General features: G+C 40.5%; 1 protein-coding gene across 1 annotated transcript; it reads left to right on the forward strand.

Annotated features, from left to right (window-relative positions):
* Positions 1-1,313: 1,313 nt before the first annotated feature.
* Positions 1,314-6,261, forward strand: LOC119791363 (C-type lectin domain family 12 member B-like). The gene is made up of 5 exons (XM_038297433.1): positions 1,314-1,371; positions 1,469-1,570; positions 1,869-2,045; positions 2,227-2,377; positions 6,207-6,261. The coding sequence occupies exons 1-5, from the start codon at positions 1,317-1,319 to the stop codon at positions 6,259-6,261; spliced, it is 540 nt and encodes a 179-aa protein (XP_038153361.1). The 5' UTR covers positions 1,314-1,316.
* The last annotated feature ends 8,004 nt before the right edge of the window (positions 6,262-14,265 follow it).

The following is a 14,265-nucleotide window of genomic DNA, read 5'->3' on the forward strand; positions in this document are numbered from 1 at the left end:
AAAAAAAAAATTTGATTGATTGCACAACTACGACAGAACTCTGCTTATCAAATGAGGAAATAAAACAACTGATTGGCTTTAAGGAGGGTGGAGACAGAGGACACTGAGTTTACTGAACAAAACCTGCTTCCGACCAGTTTAGCTCTGGGAAGAATGTTGCTATGGTAACAGAAACAGAGGTTGAGTAAAATCTCTTGATGAAACGGAAAACTTTCCCTCATTCCTGTAAACATGCTTTGTGGCTCAAGTCCGGAACCCAAAACCAAATCATGGAGAAGCAGCTGTTAATGTTCCAGTGTGTTTCAGATTAAGTATGTTCCACTAATCTGGAACACACTTCCAAAAAACTGTGAAAGTTCTTAAACCCTAAGTTGCTCTAACTGGAGACTTGAAACATATTTGCTTATAGTAACCTTTGACTAGCCTGCCAAGCCAGAGTAATATATTCTCTGTACACAGCATGTACAGCAAATCAGTCTGGTAAGGTGTAAGCCCCATTCTAAAGGCAGGACTAGCAGTCAGTGGAAACAGTTTAGAAATAATCACATAAGTACCGATGCAAAAAAAAAAAAAAAAAAATGTTTATAAAGTAAAGCTCTTATGAAGAAAGTTCTTACAGCAGTCACACCTACTTCTACATCCTGCTTTCTTACTGAGACGGTCCAGTCATCGCTGAGTAGTAAAACCATAGATGGCTGTACTCTAGATTAGTGACCTAAAGATAGTGTAAAATGTTACCTCCCTTCTTGTGCTGTCTGAATTTTATTCTTTTAGCATGTTGTTGAAGACTTGTTATCTTTTAATGTGTTTTATACCGTATGGTGTTACATGTACTGTTTTATCTTCTACTGTATGTTTTCATCTTCTGGGGTTTAATGCTTGCTTTCATTATAAAGCTCCTGAAAGGGGCCATGAAAACCTATCTATACTTACTTCTTTTAATTTCACTATATTTTATCAAAGGAGGAACTTTAAACATCTAGACATACTGTATCCAAACCTAAATAACAGTTGTTGTTTTTTTTACAGTGTAATAAAAAAAAATTAATTTACAGCAGATTTATCCTCTTTACATTTTCTAAGGGTTCTTTGAATACAAATAATTTTACCCCTCTGGAAAATCCATGTGAATCTTGTGAATAGGTTAGGGCTAGGTTTGTGGGACAATTTGCAATAGAAATGGTCAGAAAGTAGAGTCTTTTTATATTGTATCTATATTTGTCATTCTTACAATGTTCAACTTCCTCATATGACCAAGCCAGTTTCACAATGCTTATATGCTACGCACGTTGGTGCATACGCCATATGTCAAAGCAATGGAGGAAATGTATGCCAATGAGGATTCTGCAAAACGTACTACTAACAAGAAAGGTACGTCTGACCTAAGAGAGAAAAACACAAATATATATTTCATTATTTTGCAGTATTGCATAAAATGTATTTGTGAGATTATATTTTATTTGTTAAGGTTCTAGCAGCTCTAAGGAGAGGCTGTATTTGGGTGTTCTGATCTATCTGTGGCTCCTGAATGTGTTCCTGCTGATCAGACTCTACAGCTTTGGTGTTTGTTGTAAGTCTGGTTGTAAATTCTTATCATTTTACTTTAATAAAAAGAAAGACTTTAAATACATTATTGCAATTGTGTATAAGGTTTTAGTAGATTTTCTGTGTGACAGATTTGCTTTGACAAGCCATTTGAGAATATTTGCTGATCAAATAGGAAATAAAAAAGTCAGCAAATTTCAGTGGTATAGTTGCTGTTAATGTGATAGTTTTTTCTTTTATAAATTCAAGTTTGATAAAATATTTAATTAGCCTTAAAAAGAGGTTATTTTTTCTCTGAACTAATATCTCTGGGGGTTTTTTAGTCAAGGATCAAGGCCCTTTGACAGGAGGTCTCTCCAACATCAAAGACAATCTGACTCATCATCTCCAGGCCATCAATGACCAGCTTGCCTTAATGACTGAACAAAGAGACCTACTGAATTCAGACATTACACAAATGTCTAAACAGCTCATCAGATTTCAGAGTTTGTCCACTCAAGGTAAGGCCTCATTTAAAAATCAGTTTTGGGGGGGTTGAATTGACATCCCTGCCTGCAGCCCTTTTTTTCTATCTACATCTCATCTCATCTCCCTTCACACTCAACTTTTAAATCAATTTATCTCTTTCATTGCCAATAGTAAGAATATTGACAATTTTTTTTTTTTTTATGTTACTTTTAGAGAAGAAATGTCCGAAAGGATGGAATATGTACGGGCATTCCTGTTACTTCCTCTCTACAAACCCTGGCTCTTGGGAGGAGGGCAGAAATGACTGCAAAAACAGAGGAGGAGATCTGGTGGTGATAGATGATGCTAATGAACAGGTAATGAGGTTGGTTGGGAAAGCTACATATAAAGTTTGAATTTTCCAGTCAGATTCAATCTCCCTCCGTTAACCAGGCAATAATGGCTCAAACAGCATCCTATTTATATGGGAGAAGCTCAATAAGGTTACATAACAAAGTTTTCCAAAGAAAAACAAACTGCATTCTGTTCACATATAATTTCTTTTTTTTGTTTTACACTTTATTTGCTCAGTTTACCTGTAAATAAAACCCCTCTGCATATATTCAACAGAACAACGCCATATAACCAGAAATGTAACAGTCCACAGTGGCACGATGTGAAATCAAGGAATTATGGGGTTAAGCCAATTTACAGCTCACAGCAAAACTGTGAATTAATGAAGGAAAGTTCAAAATACAATATAGAAAAAATGTGTTTCCAAGAGGGAGAATATTCAAAAAGTGTTTGAAATTAATTTTCACAAGGTCTCATCATTTACCAAGATACAGCATTTTGATGTGTTTCACTATGCATTCATTCCAAGGAAAATGTTTTAGTCTAGGTGTTTTTTATTATTCAACTGATATACATGAGAGCTGTAAGGCAATTAAAATAAATATCTAGTTAATTAGATAATTTTAAAGTAATGCATCTAATTAATCACATTTTTATTTCATATCTGCTTAAGCAGTCATGGGGAACAATGGAATCTCGAGGCAGCAGCACCTACTGTAGAGTCAAAACCTGCATATGTCAGTTGGAAACAATATTTCTTTTTTGTAATTTATCTTTAGTTTTTGAAATGACTTTGGACTGCATCACTTAGCCTACTACAAACTGATATATATCTCAATAAAATGTTTGGCTATGTTTTAACAATACTTGGTTTTTAATGTGAAGATTTTTTTTATTATTTCAAAACTGAATGTATGAAAATTATATTTTCATTGATCTGATGTTGCATGACTATATGCTGCACGGGGTGGAAATCACCTGTTGTTGGCAACCACAGATGAACAAGATGGTGGAAGGCTAATGCTTAGCAGATCACTCACCCTGCACTGTTATACTGACAATATGCTGCCGTTTTCGGAACATTTAGTCCCATTGTCAAAGCAAACAAAACTACAAGTTTTTGCGGTATGACTGTTTGTTTTTCAACACACACGCACATTTACTAATGTAACTTCATAAATATACTTTATCATAACTGCAAAAACATATTGTCAATAAAACCAGATTAGGATATTTAGCACTGATGTAGGGCCTTTGAATAAACTGGTGTATGCAATTTTTCAACTGGGATCTGTTGGTTTCCAACTGACATTACCCGTTTCCAACTGGCCTATGCCACTTTATAAAACTTGCATGCCAGATAACACTTTTGGCTTACTCTGTCACTCCCTCAAGGGCCACAGTCCTTTTAGTGTTCCATGCAACCAGCTCCAACACAGCCTATTGAATTCTGAATGGTGACTAATCTATTAAAATCAGGTGTGTCGGGGCAGAGACACGAGGTAACTGTCATGATGGGTTTTAAATGTTTAGCCAACATGCAGAAGCAAAAACTCAGAGGCTGGGAAAAAGTTTAAAAGTTTATTGAAAGGTGGGAAGCTCAGAGAGACAAAACAATGGTTTTCACAGCTTGGGGGATATCCAGTGGTCTGGTGAACTGGAAGCGGAAACTCTAGGAAGAGATCAGAGTGATGAGTTCTAGGTCCTGTAGAGTCAGTTTTACTTGTGAGAAAGTGTGCCTTTTCTCTTTTCCTGAATAGGAGTGAATACTTAGAAGCTTTGTTCTATGATGAAAGGAAGTTTTCCCCTAGGGGATAAGCTTCTAAGTATTCACTCCTATTCAGGAAAAGAGAAAAGGCACACTTTCTCACAAGGAAAACATATGACTCTACAGTCCATAGGAAAAAACAGGTAAATACTGAAAAGAGCCAGATAAGGACTCACTGTAGAGGTCTGTGGTTGCTCCTTTGTTCCTGTTTGTGGGGGGGCTTGTTCAGTTTAAGAGATTACTTGCTGGAGGGCGGACAGGCAGACTAATGGTGGTCAAGAGGAGCAGCGGCGCAGACTTTCACAAGCTTTCCTGAAGTGGACTGTGTACTGATCTGGTGAATAGTTTCTTTCTCTCAGAGAGACTAATTAATTCCTACCAAGGCTTGAAGGTCCAGCTTTATCCAGTTGATCAGGATATAATCCTGCCACAAGAGAGACAAAGGGTTAGAACTAGAGGACTCATAGAAACGAAAACTCAAAGGTTAGACTTGGCTAAACTCAGAGGGGCTAGAGTACCCAATACGGGCAAACACTCTGGTGAGGGGATGGTGACAGTCCGCTGCTCATATACTCCTAAGATGGTAATGACCAGCGAGCTGCAGGTGTGGGTAGTAGAAACCAGGAAGAAGCCCTCCAGGCCAACAGAGAAACAATGGAGACACTAAAAAAAAGAACACAAAAACAACCCCCACAAACAGGAACCCTAACAGTAACCTCGCAGTATAAGTTACAAGGTTGCCCATCCCTTTGCTAAAGGTGCCGAAATAAATAATTTGAATTCTATGATTACAAAATTTGTAGTGCATGGCTAAACATTCTGCCTGTGATGGCTCTTCTCATTCATCTACCACATTCAGCGAGCATGAGCAGGGGAAGTGTGCTCAGCAGACAGCAAGAAGCCTCCCAGACCTCCAGATGCATTTGAGATATCAAAAAAGTACTCCAGGGTGTTGTTCAGCATGGGGGTGAGTAGAAAATGAAGGCTAATCATGTTTTGGGTGTACTATTCCTTTAAGACCAAATTTAGCAGGGCCAACTGCCAGTGGTTTTTTAATTTTTTTTATTGGGGCACCACATGAATAAAAAAAAAAAAGAAAATGATGGCTCATTGTTTGAAATTTCAAGGAAATCAAAACCCATCTGCAGCTTTGGAAACAGAAATAGCAGATGAAAACCGTGACCATGCCTCAATATGATCAGAGTTTCGCAACACCAGCCGTTAAGTACCTCCTAAACACCCCTCTGCATAGGGATAACATTGAAATCCCTTGCTCCTATTACATCTTTGTGTATAGTGTGAACTTAGTGTAGTAAGCATTATGGTTATTTTTGTAATACAATGTCTCTGTTGGGATCCTCAGGCTTGCCCACCAGAGGGCGCCGAGGATCCTCTTCTGCTCTCTTTGTTTTTTCCCTTAGGTTTGGAGTTACTGTGGGGATCTGGAGATTACCCTCTGTCTCCAGCAGGATGCGCTGTGGGTCTTCTGGAGCTGGAACCTTCCTGCACACCTGTTCCTAATCCTCTTATTAGAAGACCTCTCCTTTATAAGCTCCTGCCTGACCTTGATCCCACGCCGCAGTGTTGATCTTAGTTGGTTAGCTTCCTGAGCCTCAGCTACTGAAGAATCTTGTTATCTCTAGTGTGAGATTAGATTCTAATTCTTCCTTGTCTCTGTCTCACAGGAATCCTGTCTCTTCGTGAAAGCTCTGGATGAGCTCCACCTCCTGTCTCCTCGTGAAGCTCTGGATGAGCTCCACCTCCTGTCTCTTCGTGAAGCTCTGGTTGAGCTCCTCCTCCTGTCTCTTCGTGAAGCTCTGGTTGAGCTCCTCCTCCTGTCTCTTCGTGAAGCTCCGGAAGAGCTGTCTCTCTGGCAACCTGTCTCTGGCCTGCAGCTCTGGGAGAGTTGCATCACTGGTGACCAGTTTCAAGCCTGAAGCTCAAAGGAGAACTAACCAGCTAATCTGCCCTGGTGAGCCAACCCAAGATTCCTACGTGGTGAAACCTGAAGACTCCTATGTGGAGTTTCCCTGGAGGTTCCTACGAAGAATCAGTTTCTAGAGTCCTTCGTGTATCCCCTTGTTCTCTGCAGTGAGCTGGAAGCTCAAATCAAGGACTGCCACGCTAGCCTGAAGCTAGAGGCTTAGCCCCTCGTGATCTCTGTTATCCAGCCATTTCACGTTCCCTGCACAGACCCCAGTCAATCAGCCTCCTGCCTGAACTGTTCCTTTCCCACTACTCATGTTTGTGCCACAATAAACTCTTTTGGACTTTTACCCAGTTTCTCCGTGAGTGTTTCTGCATCTTGGGCTAGCACTAATACCCATCATGACAGTCTCAACACATTAACAAGGGAAATATACACTTAAACATTAAATTATCCTTAGATCTCGAGCTACTGTTTAAAATTTAGATTGTTTTTAACCGAGGAACAGAACTTAACACCTTGTTCTTCCCAACATCTCTTCTTGTCCAGTCTCCTGTATATATATATATATATATATATATATTATTTTTTTTTTATTTATTTTTTTTTTCTCTTACCTTACTGTCGCTACAAGCATGCTTAGTGTGAGGGATTGCCTTCGAGTCAATGAAACGATGCATTCAACTGGTTTCCCTTAGATAGAAAACTTTGAATCAATTCGACTTTATGAACTGGTTTAATTGTAAAGTGCCTTGAGGTGACAGGTGTTGTGAATTGGCACTGTATAAATACACTGAATTGAATTGAATAGATGTTTAGAAAGGAAGTTATGTCCATTGAAGTGAAAAAGCACTGGGAAAAAGTATTAAACACGTAAAGAAAGGGAGGTGCAAAAAAGCATTGAAAGCCCAGACACCACCAATTGTCTCCCAGTAATTAGAATACAATCCTTCTTGTCAGTGCAAATTAATATCAGCTGGTTTAGTCCCAAATGATGGCCTAGAAAAAAGTGTCTCGGGTATCACACAAGAAACATCTCATGATGGGTAAATGCAAAGAGCTTTCTCCAGACCTTCGGAACCTTATTGTTGCAAAACATAATGATGGCATTGGTTACAGAAGGATTTCTAAATTTATCAATGTCAATCTATTTCTTTATTGTCAACCAGGGGCGTTGCTAGGCACAAAGCTTTACTGGGGCACTGGCCCCCTACCGCATATGCCCCTCCTGCCATACACAAATACAGACAAGCACACTGCCCCACCCTGATACATTCCTACCAATATTACCAGTTGAGATATTAATGAGTGTAAGAGCATATTTGTTTTAACATACATGAGCATTTTCAACATTGCAGCTATAAAAAATAAAACGTTTTCTTATACACATTCCAAAGTAATCATTAATTCCTATAGGTTTCAGAGTTTTAGTTCAGGGGAAAGTTTAACTCAACATGAACTAAGTTTTTCTTTTATTTTTTGAGCATTAAAGTGTACCTCCTATTTTTCATTTTTGCAAAGCGGTCAATCACTTGACTGTGACTCAGCTTAGAAAGTTCTTCCTTTTCAACTGATAAAATAGCAAGATGATGGAGCCTGTCTTGTCCCATTGTGCACCTCAGCCAAGTGTGGATCCTTCTCAACACACTGAATGACCTTTCATAACTACAGCTTTTGACTGGGATTGTGAGGGAGATCTGGATGACTTGCGTTAGTGTGGGGAACATGGTGTTATCAAGCAAGTTGAAAACACACTGCATATCCTTGATGACAAGGCTTTATTTTTCAACCAAAAGCTTTCAAATCATTTTGAATTAAATGAAAGTTTTTTTAACTCCAAATTTGTGCTGGGGAGAGTGGGACAACTTCACTTGTTTAGGACCATCATGCTTTCCCCCTAAATCACTAATGTCCCCTTCTTATTTGTGGACGCTGGTTGTTGCTCCCTCATCACCTTCATGGTCCCGTCTCTCACCTGTCTCTTGCCTGTCAGTCTCGCCTCCTCCTCCCTTTCCTACTCCAGCACCTTCATTCTCATCCTCTACAGCAAAAAACGTAAATTTATAATTATGTAAATATCTATCATATTGCTTATAACGTCCCTAATGTAACTGCTTAGCTTAAATCACTAATTCATTACGGTACCTTACCTCCCTCCCTCTCATCTTGTTTTACTGCTTCCCTGTCTCTGCTTCGTGTGAGGAATTTCCTGATATCCATCTACAAACCAATGCCGTAATTTTCAGTTAGTAGCCTATAAATCATGTGGTTAACTGGGAAAATAATAAAATTGACAGGTAAGAAACGTTACCAGAACTAAAAATGCGTCGCGGCCGCACAGTGTCCCATCCAACTCAGTTGAGAGCAGCGCGTTAGTTTACCTGCAATTCATGCAGTGACATGCGCTGACGTGGGGGCGCTAATACATCCTCAATTTGGAGTTACAAACACACTTGCTGCGTAAGTGTTTTCATAACTTAATCTATAGTTTGATTTCTTTGTATGCCAGTGAAGATTATCAGTCATCCAGGTCATAGTCATGCACAAAAAGTAAAAAAAAAAACAGACAATTGGACTTTGTTTTTTTACTTCATCTTCAAACTTGGAAAACAAGATCCAGTGTTTTTTTTTTTTTTTTTTTTATGTTTTAGATTTATTTGTATATGTGCATTGCATGGATTGTCACCAACATCTGGTCAAAATGTCACCTTAATAGCACCTCTAGAAATATATTTATTTAGAAAAATGGTGGCGTGTATTGAATACTTATTTCACCCCTGTATATTATTGACTTCATTAAAGTCATACAAAGGAAAAAGGGAATAACTGGACAAAAGAGGTAATTTCAATGTGCTGTAAAACACTAATATCATAATAAATCCTATCTTTCAATAATCTTTTAGGAACTGGGAGGAGGATCAGCCTGATAACGGTGGAGGAAACCCAGTGTGGGGTGAGGAGGACTGTGTACATGTCAGAGCTGATAAGAAGGCATCTTGGAATGATCGTTCATGTGAAATTTCTTTCTTCTGGATCTGTGAAAAAGTACCAACATTAAGTGAATAAAGCCTTTTTTTCTTGTTTAAATAAATGAAACTCTCCAACAAATGCTTAACCCTCTTCTAATTTAATACCAGAATCAGAATCGGGTTTATTGCCATTGTTAGTGAAGGAGTTCACAAACTAGGATTTTTTTATGGTACAATCGTGCAACATGAAACATATAATATGAAATAGGTAAATAAAATTATAAAAATCTCTAAAAACACTGGGGTATAAGGCATGCAAAAAATAGACTAATATATACACTTAGGATAAAAATATGGATAAAAAAATATATAAAAAGTAAAATGTACAAGGTAGTGCAAATAGAGCAGTGTGCAATACAGCAGTGTAAATGGCATGGGCAGGTTATGGAGTCTGACATATAGTTATGTGTTCATGAGTCTTATGGCAGAGGGGAAGAAGCTGTTTTTATGGCGGGAGGTTCTGGTCCGTATGGACCGTAGCCTCCTCCCTGAGGGGAGAGGTTCAAACAGACTGTGTCCAGGGTGAGAAGGGACATACAGGTCCTGGAGTGATGGCAGCTTACAGCCGATCACCTTCTCAGCGGAGCGCACAATGCGCTGCAGTTGGTATCTGTCCCTGGCGGTGGTGCCAGCATACCACACGGTGATGGAGGAGGTGAGGATGGACTCAATGATGGAGGTGTAAAACTGCACCAACATCCTGGTTGGCAGCTTAAGTTTCCTCAGCTGCCGCAGAAAGAACATCCTCTGCTGGGCCTTCTTGACGAGGGAGCTGATGGTCAACTCCCACTTGAGATCCTGGGTGATGGTGGTGCCCAGGAAGCGGAAGGACTCCACGTTGGAGATGGGGGTAGGGCTGTCTGTGAGGGCAAGGGGGGACGGTGGGGCTGTGACTTTTCTGAAGTCCACGATCATCTCCACTGTCTTTTGGGCGTTCAGATCCAGGTTATTGCTGCTGCACCAGGACACCAGCCGGTCCACCTCCCTCCTGTAGGCAGACTCATCACCGTCCGAGATGAGCCCGATGAGGGTGGTGTCGTCCGCAAACTTGATCAGTTTAACGGACTGATGGCTGGAGGTGAAAAGCCAGAGGGAAAGGACACAGCCCTGGGGGGATCCGGTGTTGATGGTCCGTGTGTCCGAGACAGTTGTTCCCAGCCGCACGTGCTGTCTCCGGTCCGTCAGGAAGTCAGTGATCCACCTGCAGAGGGAGCTGGGCACGTTGAGCTGGTACAGCTTGTCCTGGAGCAGACCTGGGAGGATGGAGTTGAAGGCAGAGCTGAAGTCCACGAACAGAATCCTGGCGTAGGTTCCTGGGGAGTCCAGATGCTGCAGGATGAAGTGGAGGGCCAGGTTGACTGCGTCGTCTACGGACCAGTTGGAACTGTAGGCGAACTGCAGCGGGTCCAGGAGGGGGGCGGCGATGGTTTTTAGGTGTTGCAGAACCAATTGCTCAAAGGACTTCATGACCACAGACATCAGCGCCACCGGCCTATAGTCATTTAGTCCAGTGATCCTTGGTTTCTTCGGGACAGGAACAATGGTGAAGGATGTGAAGCAGCCCGGCACATGGCATGACTCCAAGGAGATGTTAAAAATGTCCGTGAAGACAGGAGACAGTTCGCTGGCACAGTGTTTCAGGGTGGAGGGAGAAGCGCCGTCAGGGCCAGCAGCTTTACGGGTGTTCAGCTTCAGAAACTGTCCGTGCACGTCCTGCTCCAGCATGCAGAGGGCAGGGGGGGACAAGGGGTGGATTGAGGGGGCCTTTGATGGAGTGGCCTCAATTGTGTTGGGGGAGGAGGGGGTGGCTGGAGAGACCAGAGAGGTGCTAACGGCTCTGGGACAGTCGAAACGGCAGTAGTGTGTATTCAGTCTTTCACACAGTGCCCGGTCATTCAGAGCTCGGGGGGCTTTGGGCTTGTAGTTGGTAATCGGTCTTTGTCAGTCACGTGACTGACACGCCCCCTAGCGCCATTTTTGTGGTGAGCGGAAGAAAAACAAAACAGCAGAAAACAAGAGGAGAGCGCTGCAAGCCAGCAGCGAGGATTATCAGTTAAATGGAAAAGAACAAGAAAACTGAACGGATACCCTACCCAGACAAACTTTCTAAAGCTGCTAGGGAACGATATTATATATTATTATTACAGTGACAAGGCAGATGTTGTGGGCAGTTGCACAGATAGCTGCAGTTATTAGAGTAGTTTGTGCTGCTCATCAGACTGAACGAAAAAACTTGTCATAATTTTTGCACATTGATAAGTTGCACACTGTATTTGCTGTTCACTTTACCCAGGCCTGTTTTCACTGGGATCTGCAGTCTTCTTCACAGATATCACCTGTTAGGTAAGATCTCTACGGAAGACCACAGTGAAAACAAGTCCAGGGAAAATGAAAATCTTCTAATTTATCTAAAGAGCAATCTGCTATATACGAGGGAGGAAGACAAAGTAAAACATTTGAAGCTTTGCACTGTTCTGCATTATTTATGTATTTCAGATTTTGTATTGCATTTTCATAAATTCTCTGCTTGATTGAGAAGATAATAACAACGCTTGTTTCAAATTTCAACTCCACTCTTTATTGTACAGACATTTTTACAACTTCAGAAACATTGTTAATATTTGAAGTGATGGTGAAACTTATATTTGTTTTGCTGTTATTTTTCAAAAGTAACTTTAAAAAAAGCAAAATTCTATTTGTGTGAAAAGAAGAATAAAAAAAGAAGAATAAAGTTGAAACAGTTCTTGATCTGGCATTCATTTATTAGCTGGTTTCTCTGTGAAAATTTCAAAACAGTCAATAATCACTGTGACTCTATGTCCAAAGGCCTCCACAAACTGGCCACACAATTGCACGCTTTAGATTTGCATATAGAAATGACACCATTTCATTGAATGTTCTGTACACTGTCTTTGGTGAAACACGGAAGAGATAAGCAAGGTGTTGTGAGGGCAGATCCAATCTCAGATGCATGAAGGTTAGCAGAAGCATTTGAAATGGACTGAGAATTTTATTTTGAGCAGACATGAGAGGCAGCAGAAAATTAAACAAAGCCATAAAGGTTGCCAAGTTTGGTAGACCCGTATAGTACTTGACTTTTTCATTACTGTCTCCAAAGAAGCCATCAGAGATCCGCAGCTCATCAAGTTCACGCCGCAGCTCTCTGTTTTCTTCCAAAAGACGGTTCATCTCTGCACACCTGAGCACACACAGGTTACATTCTGTCTGTCCTTCCTGACGACCACCTTCTGTGTCATCCTTGGTGTTTGGCCAGCCAACGTTTCCAGCAGCCTTCTGCGTGTCAGTCTGTTGCTGGTTAGGGTTCTCTGTCGCCTCATGTGTAACTTCATCCTGTTGCTCAAGGATTTCATCAGCCTGATGGAGCCCCGTTTCAGTTGCTTGCAGGGCATTCTTTTTCAGCTGTTCCCGATAACCACATCTTAAAGAGCGTTCTGTGTCTGTTGGTCTGATGTCAGTGTGGCCCAGATGCAGGGATGGAGCCCAGTCTGGGTCAGTCTCCATCAGCTCATATGCGGGTTGACCTGCAAAGTAGATGAAAGGTTGAGTGTTTTACACATCTATTCAAAACACTATATAAAGCACCTTAATAACAGAGCCCATTAGATTAGATGTGTAATAAAATAAGATAACCTTATGTTTCCCACAGTGGGGAAATTTGCTATACCGAAACAGCACAAGTACATCGGACTAGTAAGGCCAGAGGTAAATAAATAAACTGAAAAGCTTACAGACGAACAAAGGATTATAATAAATAAACTTCAGTAGATTGCACAGGATGAATAAATAGAGTGAGTTGGCTGATGAGTGGGTATGTACAGTGTTTTTATATGTACAGTGTATTTATATATATTTATTCATTAAAAAATATATATTTGTATTGCAGATTGTGTAAATGATTATATACAGAGAATGCATTATTTATCAAATTTTAGCAGTCTAAAAAAGAAATAAACAAAACAAACATCACTTTCCGCTTCTCTTCCACAGCATGTTTCAGTAGGTTTACATACACTCCTGCAACTTTATAAGCAAACCATTTCAGCGTGTTGATTTCTATTAGTGTATATTTATAAGGACTTACCTTTGTGAAAATGCCGAGAGCAAACACAAGCATGAGGAGATATTTTATGAAACGTGATGTCTTTCCTTCTTACAGCAGCGACCCATGCAGCCCGACGCCTCTTTGTCAAGTCCTCTGTCTGCGGTCCGTATTTTTTTTTTCCAAGTGGGGAATACGAAAAACCGTAAGGCACCATCTGCTGTTTTCTGTTTAGAATTACTATTGCATCCTTTGAAGCAGCACCAGTGTGCACTAGAACACTTTTACTCTCTGTTAGTTTTCCTTTGTTTGTTGCTGCTGTCTCTTCACCACAGAAATGGCGCTAACTACCCTAAATGCATTGCGCTTTTGCGGAAGTGACGTACACTGTCAAAGACCGATAGCCCTGAGGCCCCTCCACACTGTGGCAGAGTCGTTGGCAGAGAACTGCTGCTGGAGGCGATTTGCATACACAGATTTAGCCTTCCTCATCTCCCTCTCCTCTGTTTTTTAGAGGGGTTACTAACTTTCTATATTTAAGGTGTTACCAAGTCAGCAGGTCTGTTATTTCATTTTCATATAGAACTAGACATGTAGTGGCTTAACATATATGCATATTGATTGCAAACATTAACTTTGAAGTGAACCTTTTAGTGGGCATGCATGTATGGAGGATCAGAAGAGTCTCTGAAAAAGAAAAGCAGTCGTTTCCTAACCAGAAGGGTCACAGAAATGTAAGTGGAGAAGGTAAAATAAAAAGAAAACGCAACTATGAGAAGGATTGTAAAATGCAAGGTGAAGAGGAAAATAAAAATGGGATTACCTTTTCAAATGTGAGATTAGGAAAGCTATTTATAATCAGATTCATGAGTTGTGGTTATTTAAATATACATTTAGAAATAGGATTTTGAAATACATTTTTAAATTGCAGTAGAAAGTAATGGATTATTTGTCAGAGTTGGGTTGAGGTTTGTGGACCGAAATGCAGAGGCAGGGGTGAGTTTTTGTCGATCTAATGCCAGGTAAACAAACAACAGAGGCAGGAATTCAAAAATCCCCCCCAAAAAAAATCCAACAAGAAAAAGGTTAAACAAACCAGAAACCAAGGGAACATCAGGGGAAGACAATCATGACG

The sequence above is a fragment of the Cyprinodon tularosa genome, unplaced genomic scaffold, assembly GCF_016077235.1.
Source record: "Cyprinodon tularosa strain WSP-4 unplaced genomic scaffold, ASM1607723v1 ctg388, whole genome shotgun sequence".
Taxonomy (NCBI): Eukaryota; Metazoa; Chordata; class Actinopteri; order Cyprinodontiformes; family Cyprinodontidae; genus Cyprinodon; species Cyprinodon tularosa.